Consider the following 21111-nt stretch of genomic DNA (forward strand, 5'->3'; position numbering starts at 1 on the left):
CTATAGGTTTGTATATTAGGTGACCAACAGTTAGTAGAGCAAAGACGGGAATACTATCTGCTCCGGTAGAGGAGGACCCTTTGAGATAGGACAGTTGTTTCAGAACATTACTTTCGTGGATTGGCTGGAAACTAAATTCGTTTAATGTTTGGACAGGGGTGTAGGGATTTGCATGAGCAGGGGTGACCCCCAATACATTATCAAAAAGATTACCAGCTTCAGAAAAATGAAGGTTAAAATTGTCAACTATTTTTTTGGGATCTGAAAAATATTCCCCATTTCGGTTAAGCTCAACGGGCAGATTGTCTGTTTTGGATGCCTTTTCGATACATTTGATTGTTTTCCAGAAAATCTTGGCATTTCCATGTGATTCCAATACAAGGTGGGGGGGCAGAAACTGTCTGAGAAAGTGTGGACCGCAAGTGGGGAAACAATGAAAGTTTACATGGGGAGGGAAGGATGAGGGGAAACATAACTTAACATAGTGAGGGTAGAGAAGGGCACAAGAGCCGTGTGATGATCGTCTCTCAAATGGCGTACTAGATTGCCACCCGTTACTTTGATAACGTGTGGCTGCCCGTACAACGGTAATTCACCGTTCCATTCAGCCCCCCGGTTAAAGGAGAGGGTGTCCCCACCGCTGGCCCCAACGTACCCCACTTGGTGAGCTGCTCGGCGAGAGACGAGTAAACTTGGCCCATCACCAGGATGAGGATCAGGTTCACCATCGAGCTGCTGATGTTGGCGATGTTCGCTGCCTGCAAAAAAAATGTACATCAGTAATGTCCACTTTCCGTTACTTATGAAATATAAACGGATCCTTAAGCCAAAGTAAGACCTCATTCGTCAGTGGGTCAGGAATATTTGTTGTAGGCATAGACACGAGACATTTGATTTAAATATTATTTGGGTCTTTCGGCACAGTCACGTAGATAGGTTCAAAGAAAATAACAAAAAATAACCAAAAACTACGACGTTTCGATCACAACACAAGCGATCCTGATGACGATCACTTGTGTTGTGATCGAAACCTCGTAGTTTTTTAAAATTATTTTTTGTTATATTCATTTAACCTATCTACGTGACTTTACCGAAAGACCCAAAGAATATGAATTCCTGCGGTCACGAAAGCTTTAAGTCAACATTTAACATTTGATTTAAGCTGCAAGAACCCGATGAGCATCTTCTACGTGGGCACCGGTTTAATTACGAGCTACTCCTCACTCGTCGAGGGTCGGTGATACAGTTCCCGCAAGACTGCACCCACGTCAACAAGTAAGCCGGTGACAACAAAAATAACACGACGCATTCTATGTGTTTACCACTGTCATACGCTGGTGAGAAATTAATACACTCTATATCCTCATTAACATACGTTTTGCATAATCTGTCTTTTTGTTTCAGCCAAGCCTCACCTCACCTCCCCCCCACCATTAATCCGGATAATCGAGAGTTGACTGCCGCTGTTTGGGGTGTTGTGCTCCGCTGTAAACGTTCACGAGCTCAGGACTTGATGCGCAATTTATCATCGACCTAACACGAGATAATTCACAGCCGCTTGTCGTACAAGTGCGGGTTTCGTTGAGTTGGGCGTTGACCGTCTCCTTTCTCAAAGCTTTCGCCACGCACTACTGCGGGCACCTTCGGGGGTTGAACCGCGACCGCTCAGCGAGCCTCGGCCTCGCTCAGCTCCTGCAGTTGTCCGCGAGACAAGAAATGCTTAAAACACGCGGCCCAATTGGAAATGCCACACGCGGACGCCGTGATCGTTTTGCCGGTCGGTCAAATGGAGGGGACTCACCTGGGTCATGAGCACCGCATTGCCCGTCTTGTACATGACCACACTGACGATTCCACGGTACATAATCACCGTGACCAAGAAAATCATCACCACCGACAGCTGCAGGCAAAAAAAACAGTGAAATGTTAGTGATGGGTTTGTATGTCAGCACAACTCTACTATGATTTAAATAAAAAAAATGTTAAATATCCAACAGTTAGGCAGATGATTTATTATTTAATCACCCATAATAATTCACAAACGGTGCATAATAATGGTCCATGAGTGTTGTAGTTAAGTAAACGGCTGAGCTTGAAATTACCACCGTAGTTAAGACATCAATACTAAGCTGCCAACATATTGATAGAAACCTGGCGATTGTGTATATTAAGGCGACTAATCGTCCTGCATTGGCCAGGACAGTCCCGGTTTCAAGACGAATGTCCCGCTGTCGATTGGGAAAAATAAAGATTTCAGATTTTTTTTCTCTCTTCCCGGATTAAAATGTTTCTGGCCTCATGCTTGACACTACCTACCTCATTAGTGGGACATGGCTGGCAGAGGAGTAGGCGTGGCCTATGAACAGTAGGCGTGGCTAGCGTCAGAGCGAGGCCACTCCCCTCGTGTGGGCGGCACTAGCGACTGAGTGGGCGTCTCTAGATCCAAGTGGGCGGGGCCGAAAGACTGAGGGACGGGCCGCCAGCTCAATGTGGTCCTGGTTGAGCCCCCCAGAAATCCGGTGCCTTCACGTTGCTAACGGGTTTTTTTTTCCACTCCACATTTAGAAACATAAATTGAGGTTATTTAGATTATTTAGCTACGGGTATACATTTATACATCAGCCACTTTGTCGAGCGATAATTTGTAGCCAAGTTGCTTCTGAAAAATGAATGAATACCTCAGTGGGCTGTATTTGGTAAGATACAATTTGTAGTTTTATTTGTATATTTTAAAGTGATTTGTTAATCTTTTCCCTAAACTTTGCACTCCTATCATGTTTTTTTGTATTGTTTGTTGTTGCAACGTTCTGACCCGCCCCTACTGGACATGTGTGAAAAAGCGCTTTACAGCTCATCGGATTCCCCCACTATAAATATTCTGATTCTGACGTGGGTTAAGCGTGAGGCGGACGCCGTGCCGCCCTGACCATGAGAATGATGACCATGGTGCCCGTGATGATGCGCGAGAGGCGGTCTCGCTCGGGGAAGTATGGCTCCTTGACTCCCGTGATGGGATTCCGCTCCATGCTCGGCGCCATCGCCGCAAACTCCGGCCGAGGTCTCTCCTAGGTCGGGGAATACGGCCACGTCAACGCCAGCAGTGTTGTGTTGGTGGGCGAGGGGGCGCACGGGGGCATGCGATTTGCCGTCATGGATGCCGCACAGGGCTACTGCAAAGGAGCAGCTAGAAGGCGCAGCTCTCAGAGGCAGCTGGGGGGAGGGGGTGGTGACGTGGCCCGGCGGTTGGGGAGTTCAAAGCTTGTTGCAGAGACGCATAATTCTAATCCAGCAGCAGTAACCACGATGATACGTACAAACCTATGGATGTTGAACTTGTTTCCCACCGCATGTAGCCAACCGCGCTAATCGGTGGTGCGCGAGGGGGAAGGACAACAAACTGAACACACAAAGCAGTTATAAAGAAATTAGTTTTCGTAATACCACACGAGCCATCTGCTTCACATTGGACTTTAAAGATCACCCTGTGGCGCCATTCGCAAGGGTTGTTCCATCGTTTGTCGGCGTCATGATCTAAATTTGCCAACCTTGAAAATCGCCCACAAATAACTCGGTCGGGGGATTACACGTGTCGACCATCACCCCCAACTGGCAGGCTAAAGAATGTTTTTGCAGGCTTGTATCCAGCATCCAGGCACAACCCCACACATATGGCGAGATAATACCCAAGGCTCTGCATCTCTCCTTAAAACCCCCTCCCTTCCGTTCCTCTCTTAAAGCCTCGCCTCTTCTCCACTGCCCATTCCCTTCCTCTTACCTCCCCCCTCAATTTCTTCCCTCCCCTCCCCTTTCCTAACCCCTCGGCAACACCGCTCTATCGTGGCCACCCATTCCTCACCCCTTACACGCCCCTGCCATCTATATCACTTTTTGCTAACACCGCTTTTTTATTATGTTTTGCGCCTTGATGAAAGGCGCTCTAGAAAAAAAAACAACATTTCAAGAATTCCATTGCTGGTCCTGTCACCTGACGGCAATGTGCTGACACCTGTCAGCAGCAAGTTGACTTCACCTTCTATGCCCTACACATGCAATTACGTAAGCAGCCTGCTTAGCTTGTTGCCCTTCCCACCTCCAATTAGCACGGTTGGCTACGTAGGGTGCGGAGGAAGTTCAACATACATATCAAGATCTGATAGGATCAGGCAGAGGCTTTGCACCGCATGGGAGGTGTACCTCCTCCTCTTCAAAGTCCATGCAGTCCCAGTGGTGAGCGAGGATGGCGTTTTTTCTCTTCCAGTACTCGAGGAAGGTGACGGCCCAGAAGGACATGAAGACGCTGAAGAAGACCGTGCCGGGGTGGTCAAAGAGGTAGCCCAGCTGTGGCAGAAGATTCCCGATCACAGGGCTCGTCACTCAATGATTAACGTATTTAATTTTTTTTAAGATATAACGTTTTTTTCGTGGTTGCTGAGCACAGGCCCCCCAAAGGCCCAAAACGCCAAACGACCGGCAACAAACAGCACTACCGAATGCTTAATAGACGAGTTTATAGGTTTCCTGAATTGAACAACGTTGTGAGGACTTGGTCCAAGAGGGAATTCTTATGGGAGGGAATTCCAACGTTGGGGTTATCACATAGCAAGGTTTATTGTGGGCAGCAGAGGACAGAGAGCAGAGGGCAGTGCAGCCAATCTATTTCCGGAGTGCTCTATGCTCCCATATTTAATGCTCCCTGCATTCAACAGCCTTGCAGGGACCAGTTTGGTCAAATCATTCCCCCGCATGCAGCGAGGCATGGTGAAGGCCCTCGTCTGGAAGCGGGGCTCGACAATGGAGCTGTACGCAGGTCTCCCCCTGGTGTCACGAGCCTGTGATCGGAGTCGCGTCGCAGACATTTTGGCTCTGATGCAATGGGAGTCCCAGGTGGAGTCTGGACACGATTATGGGCTGGACGGGGGGTCGGGAGAAAGTGAAGCAGAAGTGGGGAGACGCGGCGAGACGGTGGCTCCAGCAGCCACAGCCAGCGAAGCCTCCCACGTGCGATTGTACTCTCTACACTGAGCGGCGAATTCACCCTTTCCCCATTCCGATGGTCGTACGTGCACGTCAAGGTGGCAGCACCAACACTCTACGCCATTTAGTTTATTGAGAAAAAAAAGAACAATAACATTACGGTTTCAATTGGGAAGAAATAATTAGATACCGAGTGGCAAAAAAAAAAAATCTCCAAAAGTTTGTATTGCCTACTTTACTCATTGTACCCACACTGGAATCAATGGCTAAATGACCAAATCATTGCACGCAATGCGTCCGGTCTCATCAAGTCTAGTCATAGTGATTACGCTAACACCGATGCCCACGTGGTGCATTAGTTAGCGGCTCAGGGGTCGTCGGCTCCACCTCCCGGTGCGGCAGTTGAAGCAACGGCGCGTGGATTTTTCCGCGGGTCCTCCGGGTTTTACCCCCACATTTGGAATCAACACGCGCTTAGAGTATTTGGCTGGTAGAAATTTCCACTTGATAAGCCACTTCGTTGAGCTATCATTTGTGGGCAGCTCACTTCTGACAAAGAGCTGTATAGCTCAGTGGGCCTTACCTGGTAAAAATAAAAATAGTTTACTACATTAGCACGGTTGGCTACGTACGGTGCGAAAGAAGTTCAGCGTACACACGCACGTACAAGCGGTCGATCGGCAGGTCACGTGTGGCAGGGTCAAGCGTGGGTACTCCCGCCTCTTTCAAAGACGTCTGGCCAGCGTGGAAGAGTAGGCCAATTACCCAGCCGCTACAGCTTCTCTCTCTTGAGAGAGAGAGAGCTCCCTGGAGTGGAGCGTAGGCCCTTCCGCCAGCGGTGGCAACTAATTGCGGGGTGTTGGCACCTTGACCTAAACCTTTGTGGTACCTACGCCTGCGACCGCTGCCATTGCTGTGGTCGCCGCTAGCGCCCTAGCGAGAGGGATTTTTCGCGCCTCGCACCTTGGCCATGGGGCAAATGTCGGAGAGTTTCCATACGGTGCACGCGTCGCACAGCGGGCACATGAGGAACTTGTGTCCACTGCTGCAGATCTCCTCCCTATGGGTGGGGACGGTGGGGGGGGGGGGGCAGGGGAGGTGGAGGGGAGAGGGATGACTGCGATGCACGTTTTGTCAAAGGGGGACGCAGCTGTATTCCCGCGGGGCAGGGAAGAGTAATGTCTACGCTGCGCACAGTATGGGCGATACAAAACAACATGGATTTATGTTGTGCGGTGGCGATTTTAAAAAAAATTTGAAAAGGTGTGGAGGCTGGACATTCGTTTCCATAATCTGTACGTTGATTGAGTGTGGCCCTCCCTTCCATGCGTGGGTTGTTTTTTCGGGTACTCTGGTTTCCTCCCACGCGCGTAAGACACTCATTAAGAGAGTTAGCCAAACATCTCAATATAGGGCGACAGAGCTTGGGCAATGGTTGGTGCAGGTTCTGGCTGCCTTCCCGCTCGTCTGTGGCTTCCCGTGCCTCTGAATCATTCTCTCCAAAGACTAAGCCTTGACTGAAATGCAATATGTTCTCATCTACTAGACTAAGACTAAATGCAGACTAATTAACACTGAAATAGCATCCATATTCCACTGCGTCCCAGGACGCTGCGCAGAAAAACAGTGTGCATGTTTATTTTAAAGACAGGCAATCGGTTACAGGCGGGGGGGGGGGGACACAACAGCTTGGACTTGGGTAGGGAGTCGACAGTGCAAATGACTGGATGAAGGAAGTTCCAGGCTATGCAAGTCGCTCGGGAGAATGAGTAGCCTCACACTGAATAAGACATCGGGTCAGATCGACCCCACTGTGGCTGGGTGGTCACGTTGCTTAGCGATGCCGCTTGGGCAGACCACTTTCGCCACACTTTGCCCCACCGTGAGTTTATGCACCGATCTATTCCCTGCAATGTAACCAAGTTACCGTTACTTACTATGACTTGCTGTTGTAACCACATTGCCTAGTCGAAGGGTGGGTAGTTCATAATAATACTTTCATTTTATATAGAGCCATCCATGTTAATAGCAACTCATAACGCTGTACATTAATCACACACAAGGATGAAATCTCATATACAGCAATTTTTTCTCAAGATCAATTCTTCAGCTCACGTTAGGTGCGCTGGATAGTATGGAGGAATCGTGTGTTATTGGGTTAATGTGACCTCTTGCAACCGCCAGTGTCTGATATTTTTTTACGGCAAGGTTTAAACAAAAAGCAACGCTCTTGAATGGAATAGCGGCCCTGAAACCGTGAACAATTCGTCAACTTGCTGCAGACGTCGATCGTTGGGGCTCCAGCTGATAGCGAAGGTTGAACGTATTTAACTAGAATTGATTCAGAGCACGAAAAAAATCTTCACAAGTTATGGAGTAAATCGCATATATGGTAGGACATGGGGAGGCACCAGCGACTAGTTTGTACAATAAAAATCGGTGACCATATATGTGGGAAAAAAATTGTTCTTCAGACAACTGTTCTAAACGTTTAAACTTTAATCTTCCCATGATCATTATTAATAAATTCTAAGGTGCGAAATGTTTTTATTGGCAAGATTCAGTAAGAAATTCAACGTGCAGTGCTCATGGTGACACACCACAGGTTTTAACAAAACCGGACGGATTGCACGGACGCTTGGCGATGGCACCTTGGGCATTTGAGTGATTTTGCAAAAAGACGGCTCCCGCGGAGAAAAAGTAGTTCCGAGAAGCTAGCCACGGTGCTTTTTTTCTCTCTCGGAAGAACACAAATCGAAGCTTGAAATAAATAAATAAATAACACCCCTGAAAAATGTAGTTACCCTCTCCCTCCCTCCACCCGCGGGCAACAGAATAAAAGCATAGGCTGAAAATATCTGAACTTCCACAAACCTGCAACACTCTGATCTAACGTCCATTACCTGCGACCAACGGTTTCCAATGATAGCACAGAAGAGCTGCACAAGACAGCACGCACTCACCCGGGGCCCTCGCTCGTGAACGGCACGTCCCAGCCCCAGCCTCTGCAAGTTGCTGCCGATCAATTTGAGCGGAGCCTCGTGAACTTCAGCCGCGAGACCCTCGAATTGCCACGATGGCATATTGCCACGATGGCATACAGCCTCTGCAAGTCGCTGCCGATCAATTTGAGCGGAGCCTCGTGAACTTCAGCCGCGAGACCCTCGAATTGCCACGATGGCATACAGCAAACGGATCTTCAACGATACTACCCGGCCGGCCACATGGTGACAGCAGTCTGCGCCGGCGGGGTGTCAGACAATACATGGGACAAACACTGACTCGCAAGGCGAGGTGAGGTCATAAGGCTTGTACATGTGACCACTCACCTATAACCTCTTGTCTCAAGGTCTCTTATCTATCTCTTGTTTATCTCTCTCATCTCATGTGAATTGTTGTTTAATATCCACAGCTCTCTCGTATATATATGTTGAACTTCTTTCGCACCGTACGTAGCCGACCATGCTAATCGGAGGTGCGGAGGACAACAAACTGAACACAAAAAGCAGTTCTAAAGAAATTAGTTTTCGATATAGATTTTAAAGTGCATAGCTCCAGTGGCTTCCTAATATCAGAAGGAAGAGCGTTCCAGACGGCCGCGAAAGCGCATCTCTCAATCTCCCCCTCTTGTTCATCTCTCCTTTCATTCCACTAATTTTTATCTCTTTGACTTTGACAATTGTTTTTTTACCCTTTTATCTGGCAACAAAATTGACACCTTTTTTTTACAAGGAGTCGTGTTTGGTTAAATAAACGCGATCTAATCCAAAAACCTTTATTATGAAGTCGTGTTTGCATTGACCACAATACCTGCGGTCGGAATGCAAACAAAAAACATAACTCTGATAATGTATGTGGCACTGTCCTTGAAATTGATTGGTCCACACCCGAGACAGCTTTCCTTAGAGCCTAGTCTCGCATGGTGTTAGACCAGATAACGCCAAAAGGCGCACAACTCAAAGACAATGCACCATCAGAGTATGAGAGCTCGGGGTAAGCATTTACACCATTGGAAACCTCATTTGCTAGTAGCTAAATATTATCATATTTTGCTACTGGCAAAGGAGGTTCTAATGGTCTCTTTGACTTTGGCGAGCCGTATTTTGGCCACTTCTGGCCTGTCGACTGTCAGTTGAAGATCCCAACGATCTCGGTGCAACAGAGAATGCACGTGAAGAGTTAAAATTGGGCCGCAAATGAGAATTATTAATTTGGTGGCTAACACGAGCTGCCACAAGCAGACCACAGACACCAGCAAATAAATTCTGCATCTAATAATAGGGTTTTTTCGCCTTTTTTCTGGCAACAAAACTGAAACCTTTTTACAAGGATTCATGTCTGCATTAACCACAATACCTGCAGTCAAAATGCAAACAAAAAACATACTATGATAATATATGCATTGGCCTTTTGGCGTCATCTGGTCGAGCACCAATTGGGTCGAGGCTCAAAAGAAAGCCGTCCCTTGGTGTGGACCAATCAGTTTCAAGGACAATGCCACATATATTATCATACTATGTTTTTTGTTTGCATTTTGACTGCAGGTATTGTGGTTAATGCAGTTACATGAATCCTTGTAAAAAAAAGGTTTCAGTTTTGTTGCCAGAAAAAAGGTGATAAACCCTATTATTAAATTTTGGTACTGGTAAAGGAGGTCTAATGATGTAAATTCTGCATCACCGCCCGCTCTTAATGAATGTTGACGCCGCAGGTCCAAGAGAGTTCCACCTTGCCATTACAATTTTGCAACAGTAAAACGCCATATCCTACGGTGCGCGATTCGCTAAAGATTGTGGGATTACACGGCGACGCGCAGGACGACGAGTTCATGGCAGACGGGGGGCTTTGTTGAGCCCGCTGCAATCCCACAAATTTAAGGCATTTGTTCTGCCGCTGCTCCTTCTGACTTCAAAAAGTGAAATTCGCCAAACGAGGATTATCCCTCCCAATTTGTATCTCATTTCTGACGGAGGGGGGTGGGAGTCATGCCAAGGAGCTGTAATGTCAGTTTAACACGTAGTAGGGTTTCGTGACCAATATCATTTGTAATTCACGTTTTTTTGGGTTAGATCGCGTAAATATATGTGTTGTTAAACCCACTTGAATAAGACACAGCCAGATCAAATCTGATCAAATCTGGCTGTCACCTCATCAAGCTAGTTGTAATTACTGGCGAAACGTCATACTCAGATTGTGTGCTGTACTAGCAACGAATTGGCATGTTCTGTTTACGGGACAAACCTTACTAATTATCTGTGTCGGGTGGTAGCGGGTTTAACGACACATTTATATTTAACCGATGTAACCCCAAAAAAACCTGTATTATGAACTGTCATGTGTTCGTTCAGCATAAAACTATACAATCTCCGACAAGCACGGTTGGCTACGTACGGTACAAAAGAAGTTCAACATACATCCGTAAACTACATGATACATTTTGATTTAAAGCTTTCGTGACTACAGTGATTCATATTCTTGGTTCTTTCGGTAAAGTCACGTTGAAGGGAAACAATAAAATAATAAAATATATATTGTTTTATATATTATATATATTTTATTATTGTATTGTTTCCCTTCAACGTGACTTTACCGAAAGAACCAAGGATACATGATACATACTACTTGATACATAACCCGAAAACAATCATTGAGCATTGCTGTGAGTTGTTATGGTCGTGATGATTATCAATTTACCCGGCCTGGTGACTGAGTGGTATGGTGAGCGGCCCACAATCAAAGGTTTGCGAGTTCCACTTCTGGTTGGGGTGTTGACTCAGCCCAACATCCCTCTGGAGACAGTAAAATGAGTACCGCATGGTGGCCAAGTAAAAAGTGGCTGCCCTGTGAAGACATTTGCTCCACTGCCATAGGAATTCCGAGTGTCCACCACTGACTCGGGGCCATAAGCAGAAGACGAACACAGCCCTCAGTGCTCATTCGAGCAGGAAATCACTTCCGACGATGTGCATCTACCGGTACGAAACGTGGATTCGGGGCAGGGCCGTGCGCCCGGGTTAAAGAGACGACCCGCTCGATCCACACGTGGACGTGTGCATCCCCACTGCTCAACGCAGCCGATAGGCACGGCCGGCTACGTATGGTGCGAAAGAAGTTCGGCATGCACACATAAACATGCAATGCACGTAATGATACGCTTCAGCAGCATCCTTCCCACGGACTCACGCGGGAGTGTTGGTGCTCATGGACATGAGGCCGGTGAGGAAGACGAGTGTCCCCACCACGGCCGCGGGAAGCAGCCAGCCAGTGTAGAAGCCTGGTGGCGACAAGCAACAACACAGATAAAGATTCCCCTCCATCCCACCCCCCCCCCCCCCCGGATAGCCTTTAACGGACTGTTGGGGCAAGTGCTGTTCGCGAGTGGCACCTATAAAGGCCGGCGTGGCACACGGAGTGGGCGGTTGATGGTTAGCAAGCACCACGCCCGGCCGCCTTTGTCTCTCTAGTGGCGAAGTTTACACATTTGAGACTGATTCGACCTAGGGGAGGCCCAGGACCGGTTCAGATAATCGTCACCGGTGTTGGCCGTGAGCGAAAATCGAACTCGGGTCGCCGGGTTCGTAGCGCACCGTGTTCACCGCTACACTACCACCACCGAACCACACACACACACAGAGGTTAGGGCAACACAGCACGGTATGTATGTGTGTTGTTGAACTTCGTTCGCACCGTACATAGCCAACCGTGCTACTCCGAGGTGCGGGGGAAGAACAACAAACTAAACACAAAAAAGTACTGTCAAACAGGCATGTGAGGATTGTGATAAATTTCCATGAAAGCATAACCAAGGTGGCCCAAAAGTCAGGATATATATTTATTATGACACTTGCATTAAAACATTTTTATTTTTTAAAGTCAAAATTGTACATTTTTATTGTTTATTATTTAAGTCAATATTTTTTCCTGTCATCATTACTCGCATCTATTTTTCGTATTCGTTTTCAGATGACATTTAAAATAATGGAAATAACCATATTGTGTCCTGACCTTTGGGCCACCCTGTTATAAGCAGAATTAAATTTTCTCTCCACACGTTAGAAAAATAAAACTTTCGATTCCATCGGCCTATTGGCTTTGAGAGACCCAATAATTCCCAGCAGAATTTATTTCAAACAAGCGGATGGACCTGACCACGCATTGACGCTCATCTGGAAGTCGTGATTCAATTTGAGAACCCTTTTGTTCTCATATTCTTGGTTCTTTCGGTAAAGTCACCACATAGAAGGGAAACAATAAAATAACAAATAATAATACAAATATAAAACAATACAATTCTCACGACGTTTCGACTGCAACACAAGCAATCACCATCAGGTGTGAAAACCACAGCAAGAAAATTAGAATGTTATTGTGTCATATATGGCTTATTTATTATTTATTTAATGTTTCCCTTCTACGTGGTGACTTTATCGAAAGAACCAAGAATATGAATCCCTGCAGTCACGAAAGCTTGGAATCAAAATTCCTTTGGTTCTCGTTTGGTTTCCACCGCGTGTTATTTGTGCCGCCAAAGAGCATTGCAGATGTGCTACTGGGCATCTGTGAGAAAGAGCTTCATAGCTTGTCGGATTCTCGCTCTTCTACCGTCGTGACTAACTTCTGTCGTGTTTGTGCCGCATCATTCGCGATGCTTTTACCTAAATGTAATATCAATGATACGGATTTAATGATTCGCATTTGATAAAGATCAGAATGGCAATTAAATGCTCATTGCATGTTGACCTGAATATAAATAGGAGGGTAAATATTTCAAGATTTTGCAGCGATTGAGCGTTTAAATGCGACTGTGTCACGAAAATAATTTACGTAACAATTCGGAAACAATTTGCATGAACAGTGAATATTTCTACATGCACGGTTTCATTCGTGCATCGTCAGTGTATAAATCTACATTACTCTTTGTTTTTTTCGGTAAAGTCACGTATAAATAAGAAATAATAAAATAACATAATAGCATATGACGTTTCGGTTGCAACACAAGCAGCCATCATCTGGTGCAGAAGAGCTAAATTTACGAGAGAGAGAGGAAACATAACCCCAGATGTATATACAGACACCCAAGTAGGGGGGAACTAACACAGATACAACAGGGGACACAGAGAGAGAAGCATACCAAACAATCAGGGTTTAGCAAAATTTGGAAACCATATAAAGCAACACAGACAGTCGGTCAAAACACAATTAACGCATAGTCCGGTTGATCACGCTATTTCAAAGATTGCTAAATTGCAAGTTAAGTATGAAATTTAAAATACAGACCGCGTACACACACACATAGACATCCAAGTAGAGCGAACCAGCACAGACACGCACACAGTGAAGTCGCCTTAAATAGGCAGAGAAGGTAAGGCTGAGAGACAATGGGACAAAATTAGCATGAGGTATGCATGGAGCAAAGTGGGGTGCGGCAGCACACACTAGGAAGCAACAAGGCCCACACACAGGCAGAGACAGCACAGAGACACAAATCCAAGCCAAGACACAAAGGCAGATACACAAGCAAAACGTCGTACGCTATTATGTTATTTTATTATTTCTTATTTATACGTGACTTTACCGAAAAAAACAAAGAGTAATTCCTCCAGTCACGAAAGCTTCGAATCAAGTCTAAATCTACATTAGTCTACGAATCACGTTGTACGCGTAATATTAAGCCTCCGAAATAAGGCAATGCACAACGCACTAACCAGATACACACAACATATGAATGAATTAATTCAAGACACACCACGATTTAAAAAAAACTATCAGCCATTAAAATCGCTTTAATTTATGATCGATTGCATGCAGCCTTGCGCTCTATCACATTTTTATATGTTCATTTATATGTTGGGTACGTTTTTTCCTCACCAATTATTTATGCCTTTCCCATTGGTTACAAGAGTGTGTTTACTGACCTTAATGAGAATATATATACAGTACGTACATGTAGAAACCATTTACTCTGTTTGCTTGAGAGCATTAAAGTTGAATGCTTCCCAGTAGGCTTCGATCAAACAAGACAACCTAGAACTGGCTTCAACTTTGTCGAGCCTGTTAAGCAACAAACCAAAAGACTCATTTGCCTTCATAATTGCATTAGCATCATCCATGATCAATCCACCTCCCCAACTCTTCGCCGTCTCTCATGGTTCTCCGACAAATAATAAATGCACCCGGCACCTGCACACGAGTTGATGTCATTGCTCCATCTCCTCGGTGGTCTGGCTCTCAATTTGCGTTCTATTCCATAACATTTGGCAGTACACACAATATTTCAAAAAAAATTATCTTCTCAAGTAATTTTATAACCTCATGTACAAATGAGTGTTACATTGATGCGGTAAACTAAGCCAGCAACATGGCCATGAAAAGACAACGGCCGCTTTTACATTTTACCAACATTTTCAATGTCACCAGAGAGTATTTGTCATTGTGCTACATTTGAATGTCGTATTCTAATAGAATATAACTTGCATTGTTAACCGGCAATATTAAAAATGCTACGTGAAAATAACATATTTGCCGCTGGTCTTGCGGCATGTGCCAGGGAGCAAATAATCTGTCGGTGTGACTGAGTGACGAGCGAGCGGGACATCAACTGACACTAGCAATGGTACAGGTGGTGGCCCGGTTTGGTGGTTAATGTTAATGGATGTGTCAGGGCACTGAGCCAGCACTGACGACATCTAAAGCCAAACATCAGGTGACAGGCCGAGGATAGATTCGTTTTTATACTTGTAGGAACGAAGTTGTAAACTGAGTGTACCAGCCTGCAATAGATTAATGTGTCCGTCCGTCCGTCCCCTTTCAAAGTGAAATGTCGTGCTGTTGGGTGTAAAATCAGCAATAGACAGCGCAGAGACTTGTCCTACCAGCCCACCCTGCAGGGACCTGTTTACGCCCTCCGATGTCTTTTCGGGCTGGATGATGTTCAACGTTTCACTCCACGTGGTGGGAGCTTCAGGTGGAACTGATGCAACCATCTTCTTGGTTCTCTCGGTAAAAGTCACGTAGAATGAGAATAAAACAATTCAACAAAATAAGACAATAAAATTCTCACGACGTTTCGGCCACAACACAAGTAGCTATTGCAATGCTACGTTCTCCTGTTTGATATGTAAACTCCTTTGTCAAGGCGATCTGCTCCTCCTACCACCCAGCTTAAAAGACGCTGCGAATCTTATCAGCGTTCACTGAAGCGCTGTCGTCCCGACAGTTCTGTTCCTTCACCTGAAGAAGGCTACTTGTGTTGTGTGTCCGAAACGTCGTGAGAATTTTATTGTTATTTTATTCTCATTCTACGTGACTTTACCGAAAGAACCAAAGAAGATGAATCCTTGCAGTCACGAAAGCTTTAAACTGATGTAACCAGTTGAACAAAAAGTTTAATTAAAATCTTCGTCACAAATGACCACGCAAAAATGCCTCCCCCGCATCGCTGAACGTCACGTCATTGCTCATGTGCATCGTCGAGTCAGCTGTAAGGGATACAACCTGGCATGTCACAATATCCTTCAGGGTCTCCTGAAGGTTGTAGGATGAAGGCCAATAACTATTCCACTGTATGCGTGGCCACGTCTATAATTGGTTCAGGAATGGTGTAAATCAGTACTTTGTTTTTTTCCTTGATGTTCCACACGTGACGGCTCATCAATTCGTCAATTAAAAAAAATATGTTTAACGCTCACGATACGCACATCAAATTGTGTGTCACTATCGATTATTCTACAATGTATTCCGACTAAATGCTGATGTTACATGGAGGCTATTGGAGCAGACGTAAGCTGTACGCGAGACAGAAATAAATTAGAATCAATACAAACGAGACGGGGTGGGGGTGGGGGGAAATAGGTAAAAATGTATCGATTTCTGAATCAAATTGTGACCCTAAATCGTGACGATTCATCGCATCACTGGAAGGGGTGAATTTTACACGCATACTTGGCACTGATCACCGACAACCAGTGGACAATTACAATAAAAAAAGCAAATATGTATACAACTCTCAAATGTGCTGTATACAAATTTAAGCACATCAGGTATGACACTATTACACAGAATCGCGAGTAACGGCACTAATTGTGAGAATTAGGAATTTTCTGTGAGTAACTGCCCTTAATATGAGAGATGAGGTCACGTGAGGAGCCCTAGGGGGAGGGTTCGTGGCTGAGAGGGCACAGGAATTGGATCCCCGACCCTGACGCCTGCTGGATATTTGGAGTTTGTGGTGTCCTTCTCCCTGTGGTTGTGTGGCTCTATCTCAGGGACCTCCAGTTTTCCCTCCACATTTCGAATCAGCATCACACATTCGGAGCATTTGGCTGCTATAAATGTCCACGTGATAAGCCACTTCGTTGAGCTGTCGTTTGTGATTGCTAGGCCGCTTCTGAAGAAGAGCTACATATCTCAGTGGGCCTTACCTGGTAAAATAAAAATGTGTTTGCTGGGGGGGGGGTGCCTTACCTGGTAAAATAAAAATGTGTTGCTGGGGGGGCCTTACCTGGTAAAATAAAAATGTGTTGCTGGGGGGGGGGGGGGAGCAGGACACAGTGGGGAGCAGGGAAAATTGTAGATGGCGAGCGGCAACAGCTTCACACAATCCTGAGTTAGCTTCGCTCTCGTATAATGGCCAACTTTAATGCTGGGGTTGCCACCTCCGGTGCAAGTTATACCAGGACGCAATAATAATGATAACTCATGATACCGGAGCAGAGGAGAACTATGTCTAAAAGCTAGGACCCATATTGTAAAGAGAGGATAACCCCAGCCCGGATCATCCGAATATTTACCAGCATTGTTTCAGGCGAGCCTGACTCCGCTGGTGGGACACTGCGACTCAAAACCGGCCTGGGACTGGCTTGTGTTGTGAGTCGATGCTGCTAAAATTTTGTACTCTGGGTTGTGTAAAAAATACTTTCTTTTTGTTTACGTCGAGAGACGAATATAGATCGGAGGCGCATTTCCGCTTAATGTATTTTGTGCCACGTAAACGCAGAGTCTTTGGAGTTAGAATTCTTACGCAACCGACAACAACAACAAAAACCGGGACGCTGAATGTCACGGGAAAGACTCACACTTCCCATGGGAAGATGCCTCAACAAGAGGGAGATGTGGGGAAAGCCAAGACAGGTGGCAACCCCACTTACATTTTCATGTGTGCGTGTTAAACGCGTTTGCAGGTGACAGCTGGGTAATTGTTACCGCATCTGCTGATTGTTTGCGTTTTAAAAGTGCACACGTACCCAGCCAGGAGAAGTAGATGGCGATCTTTTCGCCGAAATAGGATCGGATGTGGTCCAGCGGTTGGTACTTGTACCAGCAGCCCCAGCGTGCCCAGTACAAGAACAGGATCTGGCGTGGGTTGAGCTGCTCGGGGGACGTGGCATGGTTTGGCTTCTCGTAGACGCCCTGAGCAACCGGGGGAGAAGTCAGGGGTGTCGTGCCATGGCTGTATAAACAATGCCAGTAAATGCGTTTACCAATTTTACGAACCATTCAAATACAAATTACCTCGTTCCACGCTGCACGTGCCCGATGATTGTTCAGCACGTCGTACGTGCCGCGCTAATAAATTAACGCTCTCTGCGTTTGTAGAGAGTGAAGAGTGAGATCTCAGTGTGCGTGTGTGAGTGTACACATTTCCACGTGACGCGAATCCTGGTTGTTGGTTGACTCAGTCCATCATCCCTATGGGGGGGGGTCGCTAAAATTAGTACCACTTTGTGGGGAAGTCAACAGTTGGTTATCTTACGGGTAGACTCACCCGCGTCAAAGCAATGTGGTATTTCCACCGCTGGCTCAGGGCTGTTGACAGGAGATGAGAACCTCCTGAACTCTCACCTGAGCAGGAAATCACTAATGCTATTCGGCCCTCGGTTCGGAAGAGGTCACCCATCGCTGACCTCGTGCAGGGGGAAGGCTGCGCTGTAGACGTCCTCGCTAAGCAGTCGGTCGATGCCAATTTCCGCTCTCTTGCGCTTGCCATAGGCCGTCCGCGCCAGGATCTCGTACATCTGCCGAAAGGGCCGCATGGCAAGGGCGATTATATCGCCACCTTACTGCTGCGATAGTTTATAATACAATAAATCAACAAGGTGACCTATTTATAGATTTGCACGGTTGGCTACGTGTTGCGCGAAAGAAGTTCAACATACATGTGCATACATACGTGTCCATACAAAGACCCCCCGCCCCCCCCCCCCCCCCCCAGTATAGCCTTTAACAGACTGTTGGGGCAAGTGCTGATAGCGAGCACCTATGAAGGCCGGCACGGCACACGAGGGGGGTTGGTGGCCAGCACAATGCCCGACCGTCTTTGTCTCCCCAGTGGCGATGTTTACTACACACCGCACCAGGTACTCATTTGAGGCTAAGTGGACCCAGGGGAGGCCCCAAGTTCAGTTCAGATAATCATCACTGGCGTTGGCCCTTGAGAGCGGGACTCGAACCCCGAGTTGCCGGGTTCGTAGCGCAGCGCGCTGACCGCTACATCACTGCAATACTTTGCTCACCTCGTCAAGGAGAACAAACCACCACACAAACCGCGGTCATCCTCGCAGCAGTCTTTTTCTAGCCATTGTATCGGGCGCTTCTGCGGCCGCCTGGAACGCCCCCTCCTTCCCGATATTCCGAAGCCGCTGGAGTTATGCACTTTTTACATCTAGATTTGCAACTAATTTCTTGAGAGCTACGCTTTTTGTGTTTAGTGTGTTGTACTTCCCCACACCTCCGATTAGCACGGTTAGCTACGTACAGCGTGAAAGAAGTTCAACATACTTACATTGAAATAACCTTGAGACTGACCGAGGCTTTCCCGGATGAATGAAATGCATTCATATTATAGTAGCAGCTAAGCAAAATTCACTTCGATTCCCTTAACTTCAGAGGTACAATGCGATTTAGGTTCATTATCACTTTCGCGAATAGAAGTCTGGGGGAGCTGTCCTAATTTCTGAACAGCTGTTTACTCATGTTTATAAATGAATGCAGTTTCAACTCATTTGTAATCCCATTATGCCCACCGACAAGTCCAATTAAGCCACTCTCCATGGGGGGGGGGGGGGGGGGCATGCATAGCAGCGGCACACCGAGAGCTGTCTCCACTCACAAACACGCGCTCCGACAGCGGCAGCACCACCACAGAATCATCTCTCGCGCGCCTCGAGAACTGCACTGGTTGACATTTCAGCTCCTTTTACCCATCACCACGGGCCATGATTTATCTGCTGCTGGAGGAAAAGACTCCCCAAGGCATCGCCATCTCGCGCGGTGTTGAGACTCAACGCCTTCACCTCCCCCACCCCCTCAACAGCCGATTATATTGCTCCCTCGCTGTAGGGAGAGATCCCCCTCTCCTAGGGTGTGTGCAATACTCCCAATTTAACGTGCGCGTGCGTGCGTGCTGTGATGAACGGAGTTTGCTCATTACGTCCGTGCTGTCCAATGTCGTGCCTGCGCTGGAAGTTGACGCGAAGGGGTTTGTTTGTTCGTCACGAGATCGTCCCGGGAGTGAGTGCACTTTAGGAATCAGGGGAGGACATGCAGTGGCGAAGGACGTAGGGCAACGCGCTTTCGCTCCTCTAGCTGTGCCCATTTTTTTTGTTATCGGGTCTCAGTGCCGGATGAAGCTCGTGCGGGGCCTGTAGCATATGTTATAAAGGGGCCCTAAATAAACATAAATATGAAAACACAAAATGTTTTACTTTCGAAGTAAATGAATCGTATTTTTTCCTTTGCTGTACAGCCAGGTAGTACGACAAATCGCTAACTTTAAACACCCAGTTGCTCATAAAAGTTGAAGGCGGTATAGTACTATAGTAATAGAGCAAGTGCAGAATCCCTGAAAACCGGGATTGATAGCTTGAAAGCATTTAGCGCGGGGCCCTTAAAAGTGCGGGGCCCGTAGCTACTACTACAAATGTTGCTACTTTTGCTACTAGGATAATCCGGTACTGATCGGTCCTCTACCCATCCTCAATTAACCTCTTCAAGCGACGCTGCCCTTTGCCCCTCTCCCGAATGTAGTTTTACTAACAGGGCAAGTCGCTGGATGAGGAATGGTGGCCGAGACTACCGATGGAGCGGCGGCCGGACGGCATAAGACGTCCACCGCCGAACTAAAGGCAAAAACAAGGTGAAGCGATGGGCTCAATCCCCGTGCAGGCCCTGGACGTATTTGAATCACGGTGGCTTATTTTTCTCGCGGAATATTTCTCGGATCGCTTTGTAGACTGGAGTGCGTGTGTTGAACTTCTTCGGCACCGTACGTGGCCAACCGTGCTAATCGGAGGTGCCGGGGGAAGGACAACAAAAATAATGTCGCAAAAAAGGGTGCTGGCACGTGACTAGAAGGAGCCGCAGCCAGAGCGAGGGGTATACTGGACGTGGTGTGCCGGGTGAGGAAATATTGTCTGGGTCGCTGGCACTGGGACAGACCCAGCTCTGGTTAGCATTGCAAAATAATGAGAGATGGATGGTGAGGGCATGGGGAGGTCTTCATCCAGCAGTGGATATACAAGGCACGGCACATAAACGTGTGTACATATTTACAGCGGAGAAATGGGAATCGAAAAGGGGGGGGGGGGATTAACCCTTGCTATGCGAAACTTTAAGTAAAAAAAAACGGTTCAACTAGCAGAATATATTTTACAATGGAGCGTAACACGTCGATAAAATAGGGTGAGGTAAGAGGTAACACTCAAAAGCACTTATATCCATATTGTACAAAGCTACTCAGTCAATGTCCTATTCTCAAGACGTATATCCATCAATACAGGAGCATTTACAGACGCCACGGTTGTCTTGAATGTAAAAAAAAAACCCCGTTAATACCGTATAATATAAAATATCACCTTTTAAAATTTCCACTTACAATGCGTTGACGCTGAGTGTTGGTGAAATACGTGTCGTGATTCTCACTCCCTAGGAACCTGAGTGAGACACAGAGCGTTGGCGCAGCCCATCAACAGTCACTTAGAGAGCGGAATTGCGAACGCAAAGTGTGAGATCCGTGGCTTCTGTCCTTCGAATTGAGTGCAAAGGGGGCTGCGAGGTTGCCAGGAGATGGCAGAAGAGCCTTTTTATTTTGAACTGACACTTAAAAAAATAAACTTCATACGAATCCCTCGGACTGTGCAC

General features: G+C 46.7%; 1 protein-coding gene across 5 annotated transcripts in view; it reads right to left on the reverse strand.

Annotated features, from left to right (window-relative positions):
* The window catches only part of ANO7 (anoctamin 7), a 58288-nt gene that overhangs the window by 24900 nt on the left and 12277 nt on the right, over window positions 1-21111 (reverse strand). For all 5 annotated transcript variants that reach the window (XR_004404029.2, XR_004404028.2, XM_032968257.2 and 2 more), the window contains exons 6-14: window positions 20846-20903; window positions 17877-17987; window positions 17217-17382; window positions 11158-11248; window positions 5938-6034; window positions 4195-4338; window positions 2928-3065; window positions 1802-1900; window positions 656-758 (exon numbers count right to left, since the gene is read on the reverse strand). Coding sequence is in view for 3 of the 5 variants with exons in the window: in XM_032968257.2 (XP_032824148.2) it covers window positions 656-758; window positions 1802-1900; window positions 2928-3065; window positions 4195-4338; window positions 5938-6034; window positions 11158-11248; window positions 17217-17382; window positions 17877-17987; window positions 20846-20903 (1007 nt within the window). In the remaining 2 variants the exon portion in view is untranslated. The remainder of the gene's footprint in view (window positions 1-655; window positions 759-1801; window positions 1901-2927; window positions 3066-4194; window positions 4339-5937; window positions 6035-11157; window positions 11249-17216; window positions 17383-17876; window positions 17988-20845; window positions 20904-21111) is intronic.

The sequence above is a fragment of the Petromyzon marinus genome, chromosome 39 (assembly GCF_048934315.1).
Source record: "Petromyzon marinus isolate PM22_M1 ecotype Great Lakes invasive population chromosome 39, UKy_Petmar_22M1.pri1.0, whole genome shotgun sequence".
NCBI lineage: Eukaryota > Metazoa > Chordata > Hyperoartia > Petromyzontiformes > Petromyzontidae > Petromyzon > Petromyzon marinus.